The sequence below is a fragment of the Sparus aurata genome, chromosome 21 (genome assembly GCF_900880675.1).
Source record: "Sparus aurata chromosome 21, fSpaAur1.1, whole genome shotgun sequence".
NCBI classification, from domain to species: domain Eukaryota; kingdom Metazoa; phylum Chordata; class Actinopteri; order Spariformes; family Sparidae; genus Sparus; species Sparus aurata.
In genome coordinates this window covers 13079368-13104004 of record NC_044207.1, presented here as the reverse complement: position 1 = coordinate 13104004, position 24637 = coordinate 13079368, and the positions used below count along the sequence as shown (strand labels likewise).

At 40.7% G+C, this 24637-nt stretch overlaps 2 protein-coding genes across 3 annotated transcripts; both read left to right on the top strand.

Moving 5' to 3' along the window:
- Positions 1-382: 382 nt before the first annotated feature.
- On the top strand, positions 383-7581 carry LOC115572095 (MARVEL domain-containing protein 2-like). The gene is made up of 6 exons (XM_030401910.1): positions 383-842; positions 2553-3755; positions 6065-6273; positions 6383-6554; positions 6715-6765; positions 6927-7581. Exons 2-6 carry the CDS (start codon positions 2619-2621, stop codon positions 7041-7043), a joined length of 1686 nt encoding a protein of 561 aa, XP_030257770.1. The 5' UTR covers positions 383-842; positions 2553-2618; the 3' UTR covers positions 7044-7581.
- Positions 7582-9842: 2261 nt separating this feature from the next.
- On the top strand, positions 9843-24637 carry LOC115572975 (occludin-like). Of its 2 annotated transcripts, none has more exons than XM_030403522.1 (9): positions 9843-10096; positions 11405-11996; positions 13488-13691; positions 13774-13935; positions 18125-18279; positions 21681-21944; positions 22419-22590; positions 22840-22881; positions 23685-24637. In XM_030403522.1, exons 2-9 carry the CDS (start codon positions 11433-11435, stop codon positions 23784-23786), a joined length of 1665 nt encoding a protein of 554 aa, XP_030259382.1. In that variant the 5' UTR covers positions 9843-10096; positions 11405-11432; the 3' UTR covers positions 23787-24637. The 2 variants fall into 2 exon arrangements, with proteins under 2 accessions (XP_030259382.1, XP_030259381.1); XM_030403521.1 differs by having other exon boundaries at positions 9843-10100.

The following is a 24637-nucleotide window of genomic DNA, read 5'->3' as shown; positions in this document are numbered from 1 at the left end:
GAAAATGTGATAAAGAGACAGAACAAACTCAGCGAGGGAGGGAGGGAGAGAGAGCGAGGTGGTGATCTGAGTAAGAACACAGGATGTTGCTGCCCTCTAGTGCCTGACGCTCCCTCTGTGACAACAACCCCGTATGACACAGCCGAGATGAGAATGAATTATTCATAAAAGACAGGATGATAAAGCAGTATTTCACAGATCTTAGATATGAGATGTAATTGACATCCTAGGGCTGATATCAAACACACGCTTGTCTCCAAAAATAAGTGTAATCTTCGGGACAAGCCACTGTTTTTGATGGTTTAAAGTGATATCTGTAATGCTTGAAGTATTATTAGACAATACAAGTCCTGTCGCTGAAGTAGTATTAATGAGTGGATTATCAACTTTTTGGCCTTTGCCTATCAATAAAGTGCCGGAAATATGAACAGCGAGCAGCGTGAATGGCACCTGTTGTGGGTTACATGCATCACCTCCACCTCCTCTGCTCAGTTTTATTAATGTCAACAGTTTCAGCCTCGCTCCCCCTCTCTCTCTGTCTCTCTCTGTCTCTCTCTCTCTCCCCCACAGATTAACCTAGTGGTGCCAGTCAGCACCAGCACAGGGGCGGTTCAGGTTTAATGTTTAAGCTTTTACTCCCCCCTCTCGTCTCCACACACATTGGCCAGTGGCCCTGCGTGTGCGGAACTGAACATCTAACACCAGGAGTGAGTCACCTGAGAGACTGAAGAGGGTGAGCTGTGTGGGCCTGCTGGACACGGCAGCCATTTTGCACTAGGTATCAGTTCCTGGTTCCTCACAAGCAGCCACTCTGACCACAGAGACAAGTCAGGGTCAAACGGGTAAGAGAAGTTGTTGCTTCTGAAATTATTTTACCGTCTTACAACCACATATGCTATTTGTTATCAGCGTGTTCCCACTGGGATGTGATGTGACAGTTTCATGGCTGTTGCTGCTGTGTGTTAAGAGCTCGCGAAGCAGCCTGCTGTGTCACTGCACAGCTTAAACTCCTCTGTTATTAGTCGAGCCTGAGCTACAGTTGTCACGTTGTGGTCCCTGTTTGAGTTGTTCCACTGTGGCAGAGTCAGGTGTTGTTCTTACATGTGTGCTGTGTTTTGGTATGAAACCCACAGGTCAAAGTTAAAGGTGCACTATGTAGTTTTTAATCAGAAGAGGAAGATCTTCATTGACTGACTTTTTTTTAATGACTTAAAAAAACTAAATAAACATACTATTCATCTTCATGACTGAATCAAAAACTGACCTTAAAGGACAACACAGATTTGTACTGTTTTACTTTATCTGTAAGTGGCGGACCCTGCCACCTTTCTAGCTTCAAACAGAGCTCTGGGAATCTTATTTTCCTCTGAGAACAGCTTGTTTATTCAGATATGGAAAAAATAAATATTTCTGAGTTTGTATCATAACCACATTAATCCTGTAAATATGAAACTTCTAAGTTTGAGCTTGCAGGTGTGTTTCTATCAGTGTTTCTGCTATCGTTCCAGACACTTCCTTAACTAATTACCTTAACTCTAATTACCATTAAAGGTGTATAATCTGCCACCGGTTGAAGGTAAATCCAAACAAAGAGGAGGCAGCATGTCACAACAGTAACAGTAACATAACAGTAACTGCTAACTGCTGCTAATTATAGCTGCCGTTAGCTAGTTCGCTCAGTTATCCGTGCAGGTCACGATCCAGACTGGGAGTTCAGAGTTGTATTACGAGGCAGGACCAGCTGACGTTACCAATGCTAACTTCAGTAGATGGAAATGGAAATGAAACACAGTCTCTGACATCTCTGACATAATGTCAAAACTGTTATTTCTTCACAGCCCGTTGATGATCATTTTTTCAATGTCTAAAACAAAATGGTTGCATATTGTACATTTAAGTCTGCATCATTTTTGATCAGTCTGCACTTAAACTATAAAAGTCCTACCATGTAAAACATGAGCCTTTTTATTATTGTGATGGATCATACAACTCAAGTTTAAAGCCTCTGTAATCAATATTTTGATTCTATAATGACTTAATCAAATTACTTCATAAAGAGATCACTCACAGGCCTCATTTACACCGTGTATTAACATGTGACCTGTGTGTAGACACATCTGTATATCTGTATAATGACATATGATCCAGGGTTCTCTGCATTTACACATGGTTTTGATCTACGTTCGTATCATATCTATTTTGATCGTACTGCTATCGGTTCTCAACACCCACATTAGTTATGTAGTGCATGCAGATTATGTCAGTTTACACAGGTCATCCAACTGAACACTACCTGCATAGCGCCAAGACAGATACAGTTAGTCTCTACCTAGATGGTGAATACATTGGATTTACATTAATAAGTTTGCAGATTTGTAGTGAAGGAACTATAATCTTGCAAACACACAGGTTTGGTTCTTCAAGATTAATTGCCAGAAAAAGGACCACTGTCATTGAATATTTAAAATTATTTAATTATGATATATATGCTTGTCTGGGTATTCTACATAACTAATAATTAATCTTTTTGCCCCCCCCCCCCCCTTTTGCAGCTCCATGCCTCATAAGGATTGTGAGATCACTTCTTTTTCAATGAATCACCCTAATCAGCCAGCAGCATGAAAAGCTGGAGTAGGAAATTCAATAGACAAGAGCCGGACGGCGTGGTCGGGTCCTCCTCTAGTGAGAGGAACTCCATCAGTGATCCACCAGTGCCTGTGTGGGTTACTCACACACCCACACCCGATAATATCACAGATGATGGAGATACTAACTCCACAGGCCGCACATCCAGCACTCCCCCTTATGAAGCGAAGGAGGGCGATGAGAAAAAAGGGAGCATGAAGGACAGGCTGAAGTCCCTTCTCCCTCAGTCATGGGGCGGCATCATCCATAAATGGACAAAGGAAAGTGACAGTTTTAATGAGGGCCACAACAGAAGCATCCAGATCCTTCCTAATGGGACCAGAGTGAGCCCTCCTGTGAGTCCCATACTGGAGCGCAAGAACTGGACTGAATCACTGGGCAGCTCGAGCCAGAACTCCCATAGGCCTTTGTTAAGGGAGAGCCCGTCTGATGATCTGTTTGATCTGGCCCCGCAAGAGGAATCTCTCCTGACCAGCATCCACCCTGCAGAGTACTACGCTGAGAAGCTGGAAGTGTATAATCAGAAGTACTCTTATCTGAAGTCCTGGCCAGGCCTGCTTAGACTTCTCGCTGGACTTCAGCTCCTCTTTGGGGGCATGGTCTTTGCCTGTGTCATCGCCTACATCCAGAAAGACAGCGAGTGGTCCAACAGCTACGGACTCTATAACGGTGCGTATAACAACGGTCTGGGCCTGTCCGGGTACAGCTACAGAGGTCCTATGACTCCCTTTATCCTGGCTGTAGCTGGAGTCTCCTGGATTCTAACCTTCGCTCTCTTGGTGATTGGAATGACTATGTATTACCGCACCATCCTCCTCGACTCCCCCTGGTGGCCTCTAACGGAGGCCTTCATCAACGTGGTCATGTTCCTGCTCTACATGGCGGCAGGGATTGTCTACCTGAACGACTTGAACCGCGGGGGGCTGTGCTTCACGACAATAGGCGTTAACCCCATCATGGCCAATCTGTGTCGGGTTGACGGGGGCCAGATGGCCGGAACCGCTTTCATCTTCATCAACATGGCAATGTATCTGGGAAGCTTCCTGGTGTGTCTGAAGATGTGGAGGCATGAGGCCACACGAAGGGAGAGAGAGTACTTTGAGAACCAGGTACAGTTCATTAGTCTAATGGAGGTGTTCCCTCGTCAATACAGCACAGAACTATGGCTGAATTTACGATCTAGAACCTTTACAAAAAGTGCGAATTTCCCCTTTAAAGTGTTGTCACTTTCGGATGTTTTGTTCTCAGCTGCTAGAAATATCTATCCCCTCTGTCACACACTCTCGCCTGAGGTGTGAGACAAGAGACTGTTGAAGCAAAGTTCAAGCCTCGCGCTCTTTTTTCTCACCTTGCTTTAAGAACATGTGACGGATCAAAAAGCACATTTATCGGTGGCGAGAGTAAGTGATCGTATTGCTGATTGCAAATGATCCGACAACAGTCGCGGATCAAATCCAGTGAGATTTAAAGTCAGTCAAGTCCACAATCTGCATCGAGTGTGCCATTTGTCAGTATTGATATGTCAGCTCTTTCTGCTGGCTGATGGCCACAGCAGTCAACAAGGATTCGTCCTAGAGCTGTAAACTGTGTTTTTCTGAACACTGCTGACCGTGTAGACTTCTTTGTATAAATGTTAAAGTTGAAGTAGACATTCTTCTTCTGCTTCGACATGTATGATATTTTCTCAATGCATGTCAAATAATGAGACATTTTTTAGTTTATACAGCCATGATTAATATTACCAATGAAATATAGTGTCTTGATAATAATATTAGTATTATGTGGTATAGATATTGAATGATGAGGGGCAAAGTTGCATGCAGTTAAATGCAGGTAACCCTGCTGCCTCCTGTGGTATCTACTGTGAGTTTAATTGTGAATGGACAGCACCAGATAACTGACAATAGCTAATGAGCATATACCAACATTAGATCCACTCTGTAAGGGCCGTGTCATCTGCCCTGTGGCAGGGGACTTTAAATCCATGCTTGAGGCGATGGGCACCATTCTGGTTTGAGCTAGATAGTATGCTAACATGCTCACCATAACAAGGCTACCAAGCCGTGTTTATCTAATGCTGTTCAGCATCTTAGATTAGCATGTTGGCATGTTGTCAAAACTTTTTCAGTTGGACCAACTAACCAACCGACATAGACTAGTAGCATGGCTAAAAACACAGAGCTAGCAACGTAGTCTGACTCACCAGATGTGTGCCAGCCACTGACTGAGTACTCCCCACAGTATTCACCTCCCTTTTTCTATCTTTGTGTTACTGTTTTCAAAATCCCTGTCTCACTGGGAAACAACAAAAACAGCCTCTGAGCCACATTGAAACTGGCAAGTCATACAGGCAAATAAAAAATCTGTGATGTCATCACTATGTAAACTCTGCGGGCTGAGTAGGACCTCGTGGAGTGTTGGCCGACTGAGGAAACTCTGCTGCGCATATACTGCTGGGTTACAAATCCAGAAAGTAAACCCGGAATCTAGAGAAGAAAAAAAATGTGTAGGTGCTTGGCTAGCAGTTGTCATTGGTTTGAATCTTTGCGTCTGGTGTCTAGGCCTTCTATACAAATCTATGATCCTGGGTTTAGAACCACCGTTCTAACCACCATTAGAACCACCATTTCGTAGAAATACGAAACACGTAGAGAGTTTTATCCCCCTATAACAGAATGACATCAGGCCGCTAAAACAATTGGCATTTGATACAATTTAACTAGCACAACATGCCCATGAAGCAATCCAGTACACATCCAACACAATATTCTATTGGACGCATCAGCATTAGACCAGAGATATGTTACTGTTGTGCCAGATGCTGGCTAAAAGTTTTGTGTGACAAAAGAGACAAAATCAGACATATTGATATACATATAATATCAAAGCTTATATCTAACAGCATAAATCCCCACAGTTGGCTGAGATACACTAACGCTACATGTGGACATCTGCATGCTCAGTACAACATACTAAAGATGAGCACATTAAAAATAGACGTGCTATTGTTGTGATGCTCCAACCACTCGTGATTGTTACCTTCAGCAGCTGCCAAGCTTATTACTGCTTTCAAAAAGGAGTCCATGTTATCGAGCATCACAGCCACCACCTACGGGTGAGAAACAGCATGGTCAGCTAATGTGTTTGATGTCAAAAGAAAGGCCAGGAGTGAACATAATAATTCAATCTCCCAGCTGAGGGAATGCAACGTCAGGGGCTTAGCAGAAAGAGTGTGGCGGTTTTTCCCCCTGGCTGTGCTTTTCTCGGAAAAAATCTCTCCGGCGCGTATTTGCTTCAAGGCCTCTTAGCATGCTCGTTGTACTGATGTCACAGGGATGCAGATGTACTTGTGTGCAATAGTACTTTCGTTTTTGTGGTTCATATTTTCCGAATAATACTTTTTCTCTCTTACCTTCAGCCCCGGGAGGAGTTTCACCAGTCCATCCCGCTAACCAATCATAAAATAAAGCGCATATCATTCAAGGACGAGGTGGATAAGTTTCCACGTCAAGACTATACCAGACAACACGCGCCGGCCCCTGAGGTCCATAAGAACACGGTCAGTCTGAACAGAGCCGCAGCGTCTGAATACACCCCCAAAGTACACATCATCGCAGACTACGCCATGTGAGTGAACATTCAAACTGTGCATGTTAAATGGTTTTGACTGACAACTCAAAAACAAGCAAAATAAAGGGATCATCTTACTGACTTTCCCTGAAATCCTCCCGTACAGAAAGTATCCAGAGATCAGCTGTGTGGAAGAAAGGGAAAAGTACAAAGCTGTTTTCAATGACCAGTTTCAGGAATACAAAGACCTCCACAGAGACATCAGCACCACGCTCAGTAAGTTCAGAGAGCTGGATGCCGCGATGGCTCGACTCCTCAGAGATGGAAAAAGCCAAGAGGTGAGATGGGTGCAGAACAAGCTTCTTCACTGACCGTGGAAACATTCCAGCCACCTGAATGTTCACACAAATATAACTATTTACGGGATGCAGACTGTTGTGTGTTTTAAGTGATATTTTGTAAAACAATCATTGAGATATCATTCTATTTATCTCTTAGGAACAGCAGAGGATTCAACGCATTTTGAAAAACTACGAGGAAAAGAAGAGCGTAAGTGAGAGTGTGACCCTGATTTGTGTTGTGACGCTGTCTCAACACCCTAGCAATGTTTGCTTCTTTAATAAAGCTGTCCACTCATGCAAATAGCATTGCTTCCATCATAAAATGTGGGTACCTCTGGAAATGTTTTATTGAACTTTGTGTTTTTACAGGACCATGCCTTCCTGGAGAAGAAAGAACGCTGTGACTATTTAAAGGCCAAATTAAGTCACATCAAAAACAGAATCCGCATTTTTGATCAGGAAATGATGGCAAGCGGCCAGACATGAAGAAGCCCGTGTAGAGATGTCTACAGCACCTGATTGCCTTCCTTGAATTCTGTCTGTATTGAATGAACTGATTCATCAAGGTGAATTTATAGTGGACATAAAACCTGGTTTAAATCACACCTGAGCTACAACATTATAAATTATAAGGGCTACATGGTACACTCCCTTTGAGCAGCTTTTGTTATGTGTCATGTTTAATTTTTTTTATTATACGTATTCATGTCATTATGTCGTCGCTGAGGGGCAACATGTTGATTCAGTGTGTGTTTTAATTTAAACTTCTGCTGATTTGTACTTCTTCTTTTTTTTTTTTACAAAACAAATCTGTAAATGTTTATGTGATCCAGTTTTGTTTACTGACATGCTTTGCATGCTGTTTCTAATTTGCACTGCCATTTTGTGTTTTCTGTCCAACTTCTCCTTGATTCTGTGTTGATGGTTGGTTTAACTTACCACCACATGAGAACCTTGTTTGGTGTTAAACAACATCATTTGAATTTCCTGTACGGGGGGATCAATAAAGGTACATATTTCCTCATCTCACCGTGTCTTATCTTAGCCATGATCCATGATTTTTATTGTCCCTTAGCTTTGTAGTCTATAAAAAAGTATCCTTCCTCTAACTTCAGGTACAGTATATAAGAATTATGGGTTCACAATTCAGTGCAGCGTCATAATTATATCTCAAGTATTTTAGATTGTTACTGTTGAACAAAAACTATGTCAGGCAAAGTAAACAGACAAAACTGTGTTATTGTGCCTTTTATCCTGGTTCCAAATTGTTGTTGAAAACAATTTGTGTAATAGAAAAAGAACAAATCTTGTTTATAATCATTTTCTGGGTTTGACTGCTGGAGATTGTGTCAGTGCTCGGGGAGTAATTTTAGAAAAATCCAAAACATGTTTTTAAGTGACACAAGCCACAGAAGGACTAAAAATGAATCCTCTGTGACTTAGCAAAAAACACAATTCTTATTCATTCTTTATTGTATATAAAAAAAAGTATTTAAAAAAAAAGTTTCATGTTCCTGTTTTACAAACAACAGATGTGTTGATTTATCCGACATATTTTTACAAACAGTGATAGAAAACATCTCGGTAATGTGGTGACATAATAACAGTCTGTGTTGTTCTTTTTCTGGAGTCAGCTGCTATTTGGCCAAACTCCCAAACATTAGCTAACTTGCGGTGTCCCTCCAGATGTTAAATCACACGTGTGTGCTTCATCATTAGTGCTGTTTTTCTGTTCTGATGCAGCAGTGACCTCACCGCACTTACATCAGCGTCTATAAGATCACATCATGAAAGTGTTTTCTACTGTGTGGACAGGGCTTCTGGTCCTTTGGTTGTCATTTGGATATTTTAGTCTGGCAGTCATAAAGACTGTGGTGTCCACTGCAGACTGACAGCTGCTGTGAAGTGGTGTGGACACAGGTAAAGTGAAGCCACAGTTATACTGTTTAATCTGTTGGAAAACACCAGCTGTACTCTGGATGGTACCAGTTTAAACTATCTATTTGACTACAGTATTTGGTAACACTGTATCATGATTAATAAATAAATGATTAATAAATGGTAAATTTGATTAAACTTGAATTAATTGCTATTTCACTGTAAACAAGCAATGAAATGTTTTATAAACCATTTATCAAGCAATTATAAAGGCTTTTTAATCGCCAACTTTATCATGGCCTTCCAGATACTATTTAAAGATATTACACAGTATATCACTACTACACAGTATTGATCAGCCATTTACAAAGTATTATAAACCTCATTTGCAACTTGACAATAAACAATCACTCTATAAATGGTTTGTCAAGCATTTAATTGTTAACAGTAAAAAAAACAAAAACCTTTGGAATTACCTTATAATCTGAGAGTTTCTTTGTCAATCAAAAAAAACAAATGTCATAAACAAGTAAATAACAATGTCCTTCATATTTTCCTCAAACTTCAAGAGACATCTTCAGCAGTTCATAACTTGAAAATGTACTTCTGTTGACTGTCGCATGAAACAAAGGAAAGCAGATTCTCACAGTTGAGAAGTATTTACTTGAAAGTTGACTTAAAGGGGCGCTATGTCATTTGGAGAAGAAATTCAGAATTGTAATATTTACATATTTACTGAACCAACGCTCTAAACATGATGTGATGAGCTGTGAAGCGTGCTGCTCCTCCTGACAGAGTAAATATCCAAAGATGGGATATGCAAAAACACACAGAGATATCTTGTGGGGATGTTGGTTTATTTTATGTTGCAGAACCGTGAAGGACAAATTAAAGGAGCGCTATCTAGTTTTGGAGAAGACATTCAAACTCAGAAACTTAATATTTACAATAATTAATGAGGTCAAAAAACAAACTCCGAAATATTTATTTTTTCCATAACTGAATAAACAAACTGTTCTCAGAGGAAAACAAGGTCCCCAGAAAACTGCTTGAGGCTAGAGAGGTGGCAGGGTCCGCCACATATAAACAGTAAAACAGTATGAAAGTGTGTTGTCTTTTATGGTCAGTTTGTTCAGGCCAAAACTACACAGTGCACCTTTAAACAATGAATCGATTATATTAAATATATTTTTTCTCTTGATCCTCTAATCAAATATATTTTTTTTTTCAGCCCTGAACGTCTGTAATAAAGTTGCGTCTGCAGCTATATCATCATACTGATGACTCATAAAGTATTATCACCACGAAGCTGTGAGTCATCATCTCGTCCACATCGTTACGGTCTGTCAGGAGCTGACCTGTCTCAGGGTTCAGTCTGCTAATGTTTCAATGTGGAGGAGGCCGCAGCCAATCACAGAGCACGTCGGAGCCGTCAGTCAGCAGGTGACCTGCGGCCCGAGTCGCTCCGCCGCTCCTCAGGGCCCACGGGGACTCAGGCGGCTGTAGGTTTCATTTACGGGCTGTCTGGTCGGGAATCATGTCCATCATGGAGGATGACGCTGTTTATGGCCGTCGGTGAGCTTTAAAGGGGACGGTGTGAGGAGAGAGACGAGCTCACATGGACGACCGCCTTCAAAGTGGAGGAACGTTTTCTTTAGTGTGTGGGTAAGTGTTTTCCTACTGCATCTTTTCACAGTTAAATCAATACATCCTGTTGGATCATTTGATCTGTTGAATGTTTGTAAAGAACTTGGAAAGAAAAAAAAAAAGACTTTCAACATTATTTAATGACTTGGCAGTTCGTTTTGAGCAGTGCGTATCAAAGTGCTCAGATGTCAGGCCTGTAGTGGACACAAGCGTCGTGTGTATTAGTTTGTGTGGTTGGATGTGAATCAGCAGAATTTTTTTTATAGACTGGTGTAGTTCAGGTGCAGAAAAGGAATGGAATTAAAAAGGAAACATGAAGTTATTTTTGTTTTGCCTTTTTATCCTCACTCAAAAGTCATCAGCTCAAAGTCAGAGTCATCAACTCTGCAATTGATCAGGAAAAAACCCCAAACACTTCTTCCACACCTGACTGGGCTCATTCTGTCGCTCCCCTTTACTCAGTGCACACACTGTAGGTGCAGAACAGGTCAGGAACACATCTGTGGTTCTCCCCCTCCTGCAGTAAACACCCTGCATGGCTGCCCCGGCTCGCCTCTTATCTGCTGTCCCTCTGAATTATTGAAGCCTGTTCCTCTGGAGTGATGAAGTGTGGGTCAGCGACACCTGAGAGAGGGTTCAGGGCTGGACCGAGGTGAATGAAGGGCAGAGAGGAGCAGCAGAGACAGATTAGAATAAGCCTAGTTGCACTGGAATAGAAAAACAGTGCTCAAAGGGCCAAGAGGCAGGCATTCGGAGTGAAGATATTTCATTTTCTGTGTCCACACTTTCAATTTGAAGAGTCAGTTTACTCATCGAAGCATCAGTCCAGCACACAGGTTTCAACTTGCCAGCTTCCAAGCTATTTTTTAAGTGCTGATCATGGATGTTGGGACTAAAGAAAAACTAGGATATGACATGTGAAATACAAGAAGGCCCAAATGATTAAGAATTTATCAGAAACAGCGCTTCACCAAGTTTATAAAGTTTCTCCTTACTGAACAACTCCCAAACTGAGCCATTTTTTAAGGGATTCTGGGTAATTTCTCTCCTTCATTTGCCTGCTGTTGATGACTGTAGTTGATGTGGCTGCTTTGACCTGTAACATGTTGGTGTTCAAGTTTGCTGTCTGCTGTAGCTCTTGTGAATCGTTGCAAATTATTGTTTAATCACATACAAGTTATTCTGGCCATTCAGATTAATAACCTGTGACTGACTTCAGGCATCCCTGATGCAGATACATGTATAAGCTATGTTAAGTGTTATGATGATATTACAACATGTAACATGGACTTATTTAGTCATATTTTTCTTCCCTCTTCCAGGTGAAATTCCAGTAAAAACGTCTCCACCATGTATGAGCCTCGGTACTACGATAGCCCCCCTGTGTACAGCCCCCCTGTGTACAGCCCGCCGTACAGCACCAACTCCCAAGCCTTCTACCCCCCAAGGAGCGTTCACTCCCCTCAGAGCCAGTATGTCCCCTACACCCCTAATGCCCCTGCAGACTCCTACTACATGGAGGAGAAGCCTCAACACTTCTACCGCTGGTTCTCTCCTCCCGGCTTCGTCAAAACCTTCCAAGGAGCCACAGTTCTCATGTGTTTCGTCATCTTCGCCTGCGTGGCCTCCACCTTGGTGTGGGACATGAATGGATTTGGGTACGGGGGCTACGGTGTCGGGGTTGGAGGGGGCGCCACAGGGGCGGAGTTTGGATATTATGGAGGCAGCTATGGCTACGGTAGCTCCTACATGACGCCACAGTCTGCCAAGGCGGCCATGATTTCAATGGCAGCCATTAACTTCCTGCTTTCACTGGGGTTCCTGGTGGCGAGTTTCTCGCGGTCACGGATCATGCGAGGATGCAGCTTCTACCTCACTGTGTTCATTTGTGATATCATCCTAGCCGTCCTGCAGGTCAGTGTCACCACACAAAGCGTGTCAGGATGATCCTTATGGAGCAATTCATAAAAAATGAGCCATCATTATCAATAGAGTGTGAGGAGGCTTAAAGTTGCTGATGAACTGTCTGAAGTTAGCATGCTAACCAGGAGATGTTAAAGCAGTGAGTTCGCTACTCACTCTGGAAAGATATTATTTTTACACCTGTTTTTCTTACTAATGAGAAAAATACGCCAAAGACTGCTGTCAGCTAATATGTGCCATTTACCTCCACATCTAACTGATCTACATGCTAAAAGCAGCTAGCATGGAAGCTAGTTGCTAAAGCCAAACATAGCTACAGCAAAGAGCAAGTCCAGTACAGTCATGGAGCTATAATTACTGGACACAGTCCTCGAGGCGGAGCCCCATTCATTCCTATAAAGTCTGCTTAGTGGCACATGAAGCCATAAATGCTTGACTTCCGGCTGGGGCTCCTCCGCATAGCATCCACATTGTGTGGCCCATAAAGTGTGCACACTTCTAGAATTTCCAAATGTTATTGGACCAAATGGCTCCAGTTATGACAGTAAAACGAGTCATTTCTTGTGTGATGCCTAGAAAAATGCATCCACCGTTTCTTTGACAATGTCTCTTTGGGCTGCAGTGCATCACGTGACGTTGTAATGACACAGTTTGGCCACTACGAAAACTGTCTTCAAAGCCTGGCGCTCCTGCTCGGGGCTGGAGTACAGTGAGCAGCAGGAAGTGGTTATGCTGCCCCCTATAGTTTTGGAGCTACCTTCAAATTCTGGCCATTTCTGACAAATTACACCTTTAAACATCAGTAGTGAGAGCCATGCTGCATTCTGTGGTATTAAGTCCCATTTCAGCCCCCTCTATGCTGTACTCTCTCTTAGTTGAGTCGTATAATTGTACTTTGTATGAATATTCAAAATCAATATGTGTAAGTTTAAATGAGAGTTTTCGTTGACTCTCAGTGAGATCAGTGGTACTAGAACTTGTTGCAGTGAGACGTTTCATGTAATATCAAACAAGCTGCTTTCCTGCAGCTTTAAACTGTAATTACATTTCTTTTGTGCTATTAGGGCAGCGGGAACACACTGTAAACAAAACACTTAAAGAAGAAGAAGATCGGCTGTTTCTATATAGTTATTATAGTTATTCTTAGTGCCTGTGGCTACTCTAATATACTTGGTAATTCTGAGGTAATCGTTTTCCTGGCTTTTATGATTCACAGTGTAAAACCTGTTTACCATTGTTGTCTTTTGTCCACAGGGGACAAATGAAAACCTCCCTAAATGTTTAATTAAGAGTTCAGACATGTTACTAAACTGGCTAAACATGACAGAAAAATGTTCAGAATTGACTGTTGAAGTATGAACTAGTATCTGCTAAAGTATGACAGTTAAGAGAACATTCTTTTGGTTTTTTATCATTCAAAGACAATAATGAAGGCACTTGAATCATTTCTGTGATTCAACGTGTCTCTTCTTTGACTTCAAGGGCATCATAGACATCATCTTTGTGATCGGGGTGAACCCGATGTCTCAGAGCTCACAGAGCATGCTCTACAACCCCATGCTGATGATGTGCCAGAACATCCAGGGCAGTCCCAGCCTCAGCGGCAGCGTGGGGGCTGGTTTTCCCGGGGGGTTCCCTTTGTACAATCAATACCTGCACCACTACTGCTACATGGACCCCGAGGAGGTGATTATTCTATTTCGTTTTTTTGTTTCTATTCTCTTCTATTTTATCCTATTCTGATCTATAATTCACTTTCCCTCTTCAGGCGGTTGCGCTAGTGTTGGGGCTGATGGTGGTGTTGGCCCTCTCCCTGTCTGCCTTCTACGCCTACAAGACCCGCAGCAAGATTTGGCGCCACGGCAAAGCCAACATCTACTGGGATGAGCCGCTGGTCAGGCCCTCAGAAGGGCAGGATGTACAGGACTGGGTGAGATTTATTAATTTTTGATTACATATTATATACAGTAATTCTACAAAGACCTGTGGTTTATGTTTATTTCTACTCCTACGGCCTGATAAAGACACAAGAGCCACGAGAGTGTTTACAGTCTCATGTTTGCTCTTTTCATCTTACCGCATGTATAAAGTTCAGGGCCGATATCTATACGGCAAACACGTCGTTAAGTTTTTAATTTCTCCACTTAGGTTTCACTAACATTACCTGCTGCTGCTGACTCAGATAACGCGGCTGTTTATCTTCGGCACACCCAGGTTTCACCCTGACTGATCATTAACCAGACCAGTCATCACAGTTTAGTTAATGATAACAACAGGGAACTTTATAAAAATGGGTGACAAGCAACATTATAGGATTTCCCGTGAAAGGAAACAGGTCAAGAGACCTCTTTAGGGTAATTCACCTTGTGTCAAGAGCGAGGTTTCAAGTTTCATTTTTTTTTATCAGTTCATTACACACTTTGCTTTTACCGCACACAGTCATCATCGTATACTCACCGTGCAACCAGAAGAGGTTGTGAAAGACTAAAATGACCAAAGCAGCTGACATTTTACTGTCAGACATTTACTTCTAAATCTTTTTTTTCTTAAGCACTGAACTATGAAGGTTTGAAGCAAATTGCATCATATATTTCAACAAATAAATGTATTAATAAACCTTCGCCAGCAATGGGGATTGCACAGCGGTTACTGGTTCCTTTACTGACACTATTCTCGTTATAATAAACTAAAATCACTGGAGTTTGCACCCAGAGGTTTTGCTCTGAACTCTCAGCTTGACAGATTCTTATAACGTACAAACAAAAGATTTTTAAGTGCAGCACATTGATGCGTCTGTATATAGATTTTTTCTGTCTTGCAGCAATTGGCTTGCCAGTTCGCTCCCCCCCCCCCCAAGGTCACCACCCCACTGTAGCTCACCACATACAGTTTGCAAACCCTCGTCATAATGGAATAACATTTATGACATTGTATTACATAAATTATCATTCAGGGCACAAATAAATGGGCAATGTGATACCAATGTGGGAACAGTGTCAGTGAAAGAGGCAGAAAGTCCTGTGGAAATTGATCAAATCACATCAACAAAATTGATCATGTCAAAATAACAAAACAATTTAAAGAATGGGAGCTTTGGTCGATTATTCGAACTACGTATGTTTGTGTCGAATAAACAAGTTGGTACAAGAGTCTTGTTGTGATACTGTTGCACTGTAGATGGATATGATGGTCCCAATGTGTCCAACGTGTACCATCTATGTTTTTTATTTATCTGTTTATTTATTCATTTGGATCCCCATTAGCCACAAGTAAGTAAAAAAATACAACATGATACTATATAAAACAATTAAAAAGCACAACAATAATTTGAATATTTAACAACAATAAAGCTACTAATGACAACAGTACCCACATTATGTCTGTAGTCATTAAAACATTTGATGGAGCTTAAAAAAGCCCAGTGAAATTTGTTGTATTGATCATATTGTCAGATATTATGTACCAAAACCTATTTAAGAGGGGCTGGTGTTCTGTGCTATTAGGTATTTTTTTAAACTCCTCTTTTAAAAACACTTTTAATACTTAGATGTGTAATGTCTGATGGTTACATATTTGCACATTTACATCCCTCTGTACATGACAGTGCGTTGCCTCGCATTGGTTTGTGAGGCAGGAAGTGAAAAACACCCTCTTGATGCATACCCATTAATGATTATTAATATTATTGACTTTCGCTACTATATGAAAGTCATCTGAAAATCAGATGGATAACTGTCCTGTCCCTCACCACTGACCAACCTGATGTCTATTTGTTACCACTCCTCACAGCTTGTGGTCTTATTGTGGAGTTCCATCTTTTGGAGGCCTGAAGAGGTGAACGTATACAGTGTAGAAAATTCTGAAAACAATATACATGATTTTGTTGGGAGCCACAGTCCCAGACCATCAGCGCATCAGCCTTTAGCAGGTGCTGCAGAGCCCCATGAAAGCTGTGCAGTTTGTACTTCACAGCAGGAGCCTCGTGTGGCCTTTAGCAGTGATTAATGTACTACAGTAGCTGTGTACTATGAATGCACCATGTCCACCATGACTCATTATTGAAAAGGAAGAAACATATTCAATCAGTTTATCCAGCGAGGCCTTGGCCTACATTCTATCTATCGCTGCAGAGTGTGTGTAGGGAGCCTCTTCATCGAGATGCAGGCCCTATTCTGGGACACGCTTGTGTTGCAGTGAAGATGCTTGCCTTGCAGGGAGGCATATATAATGTATGTGGCATGTATAATGTATAAAAAGGGTTGAGTTGCCTCAGAGTTGCTGTGTGAATCCCTACAGAGTGTGGTGGCGCTAAATGATTCAGTATGCTAAGGGACTGCTACACACCGCCGCAGATTAGACTCCTGGCAAAGAAGTCATTTCCTTGTGTTTTGTGTTACATTCTATTTAACAGAACTGGAAAAGAGTGGTAACCAAGTGAAGAGAATGTAGTATAATGCAATTAAAGCAAACACTGAATAATGTTTGAAAATTGTATGTTGACTGCATCGACTGGCTCAAAGTGGAAGAGGAGAGCAGAACCAACGCTGTAAACATGATGTGATGAGGCGTCAAGCATGCAGCTCCTCCTGACAGAGTAAATATCCAAAGATGGAGTATGAAAAAACACACAGAGATATCCATCTCGTATATCTCGTAGGGATGTTGGTTTTTATTTTATGTTGCAGAACCATGAAGGATAAGGATAACTAAAGGAGCACTATGTAGTTTTGGAGAAGACAAACACAGAAATGAATATGTCTTCCATAGCTGAATAAACAGGCTGTTCTCAGAGGAAAATAAGGTCCAAACAACAAAGAAAAGGTGGCAGGGTCCGCCACATATAACCAAAATAAAACAGTACAAAATTGTGTTGTCCTTTAAGGTCAGTTTGTCTATCGCTTAAATCAATCAAAGGTGCCCTATGTAAGATTTTGGGCTACCTGTCATTTCTATGACGGTGCAATATGTAAGAAAACACATTAAAGACTTATCGACAGAATTTTAAGAAATAACAGTTTGAACATTATGTCACAGGCGTCTGTGTTTTATGATAAAGAGATTAAACAGGTATTAAAAACACTTGAATTTCACAATGCAGCGGCTGTTACAGCACATTTTTACTGCAGTGGCTGGGATTCCCAGCAGAGGATCATCCTCCAGCTCCACATTAATGAGATCTATTTCGCAGGCAGCTTTTTCCAGACGTTCACATCAGCTCAATGGATCCTACGCTGCGATCCAGAAATAGGCCAAAGACTAGAAGTTATTAATTATGCATCACACAATATGAATTGAGACATAATGCAGTTTCAGTGTTTGGTATCATTTGACAGTGCTTTCTTTACATAATACTGTATTTACATTCCTTTTCCCCCCATTTCTGCGGTCGTAACACTGCTGTGACGTGCTGTAGGTGTTTTATAAGAACATTGTGCTGTTTTTCCGTCTGAAAAAGAAAAGTACCACGGCACTCTGCTGCATGTTCGCTTGATGGTCCAGGAAGATGGAACAGCAGACATTGCTTGTTCCACTGATTTCACTCCTGTCTCAGCCTTTTCCAGATATTGCTGCAGATAGGCACACACTTGTCCAGCGGTAACATGCATTTCATGTCAGACACAGTTCAGAAAATTGGTTTTGTGTGTTTCCTTCCAATTAAGTGGCTCTGATAGTTGTTGAAAGAAAGAATTTGGGGTGCGACAAGGACTTCTGCCCTCTGGGGTTGACGGATGTTACAAGCTTCTTTTCTTTTTACTGCAGTGTGTCAGACTACGGCCAAGTGTGTGTGTGTATGTGTGTGTGTGTGTCTGGCTGCAAAGAAACATGTCTGGCAGGTACACATCTTCTCTTATCCACGTGTTTTTGAACACTTTCTGCTGTGTGTACAGAACTCTCCAGGTTTGTACTTCACCGATTATGTGACAGATTTAGCTCAGAAAAGCACATTTCTTTCCAGCATAAAAATTGCATTTGACATTTGAGTCCAGTTGAGGACTTTCTCATATATGTCTCGATGCATAATACGGGATTTTGGACAAGGACAAACGGATGAATAATGTTCAGACGTTGTTTTTCTTTAATGAAGAGATTCTGATTCCAGTCTCCCAATATTATCTTAGGTGAACCATGTTGGAGAGGCGCGCAGCACCCAGCAGGCACCAACTGTTGTTGTTTCGGAGAGAGCAGCGCCTGACCTGAGGGCAGAGAACAGCGTGGTCTCCTACAGCAACGGGACTGTCAGCATCCACAGTGATGGGAATTATAAAAACAACAGGTGGGTGATGGTCATGGCTGATGAGTTACGAAAGAATACTGCAATATAGTATGAAAAAACACACACCCTCCTTTCTATGAGGACTCTGATTAAAGGTGCACTCTGTAGTTTTGGGGAACAAACTGTAATCAGAAGATACTAATTGCCTGATTTTTTTGTTCTTAAATAACTAAACAAACATCCTGTTTTCATTACTGAAGATCACACTTCTTTGTGAAAAACAAGTATTTAGGGTTACTGGGTTTTGTCATATATCATATACATGTTTTATACACATCAAGTGAGCAAAGGTCATCTGGTAGTGTCTAGGTAATAATGATAATAACAATAATAATGATACACTTTATGCAATTTACTAAATGCTTTACAGGGTCGAATCAGCAATTAAACCTTTCAGATTATGCAAATAAGACAACAATAATAAACAATAATAACTATACTAATAAAACAATTTTCTTTGAACATTTACATTTTGACAGGTGATTTGATGTCCTCACTGATTCTGCAGGTATCAGATGCTTAGACAGGACCCTGACTGTAAGACTGGGTCACCTTTAGTGTTAGGACCCTTAGTATGAGGATTTGAAGACTCGCTCATAGGTGAGCAAAAAAATCTGCAATATGACTGAAAGCTGTCCCATGATGAGCTTTGAAGCTAAGTAGGTAAAGGCAAAACTTAAACAGGGCTTATATGATCTTCTTCTATTGTTAAAAAACAACAACAAGGCAGTAGCTGTGTTTTGTAAAAGCTGAAAGTGTGACTTTTTTCGAGATGCCCCTCAACTGACAAGAACGTGATTGAACAACTTGTGTAAATGAAAGGTAATTGTCAAATATTGCAGCAAGGTTTCTGGCTCACATTTGTAAAAGAAATTGTTGTCTTTCCCGGTTTTTGACTTGGCATTTAATCCACACAGCAATAGAATTGAAGTATTTGTAAATGTACTGTATATGTCTTAGTGGCGGCATGTACACACAGAACTACACTGGGCTGAGGATGGAGCCTTGGAGAGCACCACAGGTCAGAGGGGCCTCAGAAGAAGAGGCATCATGGAGCACTACAGAAAAAGTTTTGTTTGATAAATAAGATTTAAAGCAGTCTAAACTTTTGTGGCATCTCTGAAGCCAAGTCCACAAATAAATAGCATGATGAGAACTGTTCTTTATCCATAAAAAAACTCCCCACCACTGTCAGTCGACTGAAAGTAGATCATTTCTTTCAAAAAGTCACTATAAAGAGAAAAATTCATGAATCTTACATAGATGTTATAGTGATTATTGCTAGAATTGTGTTGATTGTGTGTACTGTCTATTTGTAAGTATTTTGTTTTGTCCTGTACTATTTTGTTTTGTACTATTGTCTATTGTTTCAAATGTATAGTAATTTCAATTACTTCTGATCTAAATGCATGGCTTGTTTGCCAGCTCTTGTTTTATTGATTGATTGATTGATTGATTGATTTGTGTGGTGATACATTGTTTTGTATCACTTTGTTAAAAAATGATCAACCACTTTGTGGAAAGCTAATGTGGAAAAGAATAAAGAATGGGCTTTGAAGTATTAATTTGTTAAACTCACTCTGCTAGCGGCATGGCTGCACAGATGGTAATGTCTGCTTTTGGTTGGTCTGTCCACCACTTTGGTCCAGACTGAAATATCTCAACAGCTACTGGATGATTGCCTGACCTTCTCAGTGCCAAAATGATGTTGAGGTTGATGCAAAAAAGTATCTTAGCAACTATAAGTAGAACTGCTATGAAAACATGCTTTGGGACAACCAGCGCTTCATGTCTGACAGACAAAATAATAGCTGCTGAATATTTCCATCTTCAGTGGGTTTTAATGGAACGCACATTTGCATGCCATCCACAGAAGAATGGTACTGAAGTTTGTGTTTATGCATTATATATCTCAATGGCAGCATGTACATGCAGAATAGCAGAGGGCCAGGGATGTAGCCTTGGGGAACACCACAGGTCAGAGGGAACACAGAAGAAAAGGCAAGAAAGCCATCACAAACAAAAAAGTTCTATTTGATCAATAAGATTTAAAGCAGTCACCAGCAGTGGAGTTGATATGATGAGAAATGTTCTTTATAGAGCTCCCTCTACCTGGTATATATCCCAGCACCAACATTCGACAGAACAGAAAGATCTTCATTCAAAAAGTGCCAAAAACTAAATTGATGAATCTTGCCTAGAAATTATTTTAAGCAATTGCCGTTTTGGAGTCTTTTTGATTGTGTTTCGCTTTTGTTCCTGTTTATTGATTGATTTATTTTTTTAATTTCCATTGTTGGCCATTGTGTTTGTTTTACGTGTAATCATTCGTACTGTATATACGGAATGTGACATGTTTTGTTTCTTGTTTTATTTGTTTTTTCGTTATTATAACTCGTTTTTTATTGTTTATGTGTGGTCCCGAGAAAGACTAGTGACGAGTTTGTGGGAGCTAATGGGGCTCTAAATAAAGAATCAAGAATGGGCCCTGAAGTATTTATTAAACTCACTCAGACAACCCACTTTAAGAATAATTTAACTTATCTACAGACATCTAATGAAATAACAAATGTGTGGATGAAGGAGATTGCACTAATGTAAATAAAACAGAAATTATTTTTTTAAAGACAGGCTAGTGGTGTGGCTATACAGATGGCAAAATCAGTCTCCCATTCTGTCCCAGACTTGAATATCATAGCAGCTGTTGGATTATCCCCTGACTTTTTCTCTGGCACCATCATGAAGTTGACATTTGTGACTTTAATTAAAATGCCCCAACATCTGGTTAGGACATTTTGGTTCATGCTGATACATCCAATTAGGATAAATATAAAAAATTGATAATCCATTAACTTTTCATGTAGCACACCAGCAGATCACATTTTAATCTTAATCTTAATCTTCCACTTCCATTTTTTATGAACAATTAACTGCAATAGCTTTGCATTTGTATTTATTTTAATCATGTCATGGTCCAACTATAATATATGTTTTTTATGATGATACAACATACCAGTTGGTAGATTTTTGTTTATTATATATGTTTGTAGTATCAACACAGTTATCACTATAAATTCAGTAAAGTGACAGTTGATGTAATTTTAAATCAGCGTTGTGTAGCCTAAAGCTTAATAATGTGAGAGGGTAATGAAGCATGTGAAAAGTGCGCCACACCAAATACTTGAAAACTCAAAGTACTTGACATATTTAGTCCAGGCCTGAGTACACTGAGGCAACATAACACTCAAACCTCAGCACTATTAGCAATTAAATGACTACAAATAGGTGACACAACAGTGAGCAAAAAAAACTTTTTCCATCTTAAACTCTGATGAATCCCTCACAAATGAATGCAGCTGTAGAAGTTGAAGTACAACTCTAATACTTGTGTCTATCCACAGTGTCTCTGCTGACAAGAACAGTCGTCGGGGGGCTGAGCCTCTGTACCAGAACAGCAGGGTCGCTGTTGGGTCCAGCAGCTCTTCGGACGAGACTGACAGCTTCAGAAAACCTCCTCCTCATCATGTGGAGAGGGAACAGAGGACCGACCGACAGCCCAGGCCTGCTGCTGCTCAGGAGATGATGGAGTCCCAGTATGAAACTGGTTACACCACTGGAGACACTGGCAACGAGCTGGACCGAGACCACACAGATTACCTCTACAGGTCGGCCACCACTCTGCTACCTGCTATGATTGCAAACATGTTGTTGTGAGAAAGTAAAATGCTAAAATTAAAAGCTGTTGAATATCACTACATTGGTGGCTATCAGTAGCTAGGAGCAAGAACAATCTGCATCAGTGTTAGTTTTTAACAACCCTTTAGTTGTACCCAAATTAATAAGTATTTAAAAGCAATATGAGAAAAGCCTAACTTCCTTCAGGCTTAACTTTTTCTAATTAATCACAGCATTAATGAAGACAATGTGCCATGACCTGAAACAGACAGTATTTCAGAAGAAAATGCTGTAATGCTACAAACATTAGCATGCATTTTCCTCAAGGCATGTTGGCCAACTGTTAAAAAATATTATAATTTCATACTGGCAAGAAGCCTGTTTTTTTTTTCTTCTGTTTTTGTCACAGCCTCAATTTTAATTTAATAATCAATTCATGTCTTCATCTTAATATCCCACTCCAGGCTGTACCCAGAGATAATCTCTGACGAGCAGCGCCGCCAGTACAAGAAGGAGTTTGACTCCGATCTGGCCCGTTATAAGAGCCTTTGTGCCGAGATGGATGAAATCAGTGACCAGATGCACAAGCTGAGCCGAGAGCTGGACACATTGGACGAGGGCTCCATGAAGTACCAGGTAGGGACAAAAAAAGAGTGCAGAGTGGAAAAATTTGAGCCGACTGCCAGGAGAATATACAGTCATAGCTGGGCCTTTTAATTATAGTTAACAGTTTAGTTCATTCTCAGTAGGAGTCTATTGGACTGCGACACAGACACAAAGTAGAAGAGATGAGCCACTTTGTGCCACAAATTCAGAACTGACTTGTATTGCTTCTGCTATTTAGTCAGTATAATTAAGTAAGATAATGTATATTTTCATTTTCAGGGTGTCGCAGATGAGTATAACAGACTCAAAGACCTGAAAAGGGTAAGTGGAATCAGACCAGTGGTAATGAAATGTCAAGTTGAAGGAGTATTTTTAATTTTGAGCGTATGTTCATTCACTTTTTTGCTGAGAGGCAGACAAGAAGATTGGTAGCCTGTTACTCCCATGTCGGAATGGTCAAATATGAAGCTATCCACCTTCTTCCTCCCATGATACATTATGAATACCAAATTATGGGCACAACTTCTAGTACGTCCTATTAACTGGAAATGGGGTTAACCATGGTCATAGATCCAGGTGCAACTTTATTTAGTGAATGAGCCAACTGAGCCTTAACACTTCTAAAGCCTTGAAAGTGTTGCTGGTCCGTCAGTTATTATTGCAAATACTTTTATACTTACGCTTGTTCTGCCAAGCCCGAGAAGTATAAGCCATAATCGTTTCCTTAGTAACCTCCACAGAAAAGCAAACAATCAATTAGCTTAGCTTAGCATAAAGACTGTAAGCAAGGGAAAACCACTGGCTTGGCTCTGTCTAATGATAGGATTTCTTGGCCAGGTGAAATGACTTTCTTGAGTCTCAGCTGTTACTGAGCATGATAATTCAATTGCAAAATTTTGGCAAAGCAAAACTAACTGTTTCTATCTGTTTCCAGTCTTTATGCTAGGCTAGGCTAACCGTCTTCTGGCTGTAGCTTTAGATATGAGTGGTATTGACTTTCTTCTCTAAATGTCTGCTTAAAAAAAGTGACTTAGCAAATTTCTCAAATGTTGAACTACTACTAGTAATGCTAATACAGCCAAGAAACATCTGATGTCAGCTGTTTTTATTTCTCTTCCTTCCAGACACCAGACTACCAGACAAAGAAGAAACAGTGCAAAGAGCTTCGGCAAAAACTTTTCCACATCAAACGTCTGGTGAAAATCTTTGACCAAGGTCTTTGTTAGTGTGTTTTTAATATCCGTCCAAATGGTCTGGGATGGACCATGACAGGGTGTGACCTGGCTAAAGTAACAAGGATTTATCCTCCATTTACTCCTGAGTTTGACTGCTTCGCTGTTGTATAAAAGCGCACACCAACATGGCCCTCGTACTGGCCATCCAGGCATTGAACCTAAACTATCTTTGACCGAAAGGTTTACAACTTCTGGATTACCTTTGCAGCTGTCAGAGTAGATTCGTGTTAGGACAGAGCTACTGATAGACTTCCTCTGTGTGGTTGTACTATAACCTGTTTGACAACACGACACTGTTAGCATTTTAATTGAACCTTGTGGTAAATTTTACTTTCCATTTCAGTGGCAGTTTTAATTTATTTAAGTGTTTAAAGGTACAATATGTAAGAATTGGCCACCTGTCGAATTCATACTAAAAACCAATGTTAGCATGTCACCACTAACTGCTAACTGAACTGCTGTTAGCTAGTTAGTTCAGTTAGCTGTGCAACTCGTAGTCCAGACTGGGAGCTCAGAGCTCCTGTGCTTGTGGTGGTGGGAGTTTATACAACAAGCACAAGAGCTTTGGATGTGGACAGAACGTGGCTAGTTAGTTAGCTTGCTAACTTCGGTAGATATCTCTTCAACACAGGACATCGACGTCATACCATCAAAACTGTTGTTTCTTCACATTCTGTAAAGAATTTAAGATAAGTTTTGAATGTTTTCAGCTAAAACCGTCACATATTTCCCCTTTAATTGTTGTAGTATGGGAAGTAATGTATGCAATTGTAAGGTATGTTTTTATACAGAGATGATGAATGGAAAAGGAGATTATTTGAATAAAATGGATGTTAAAACAC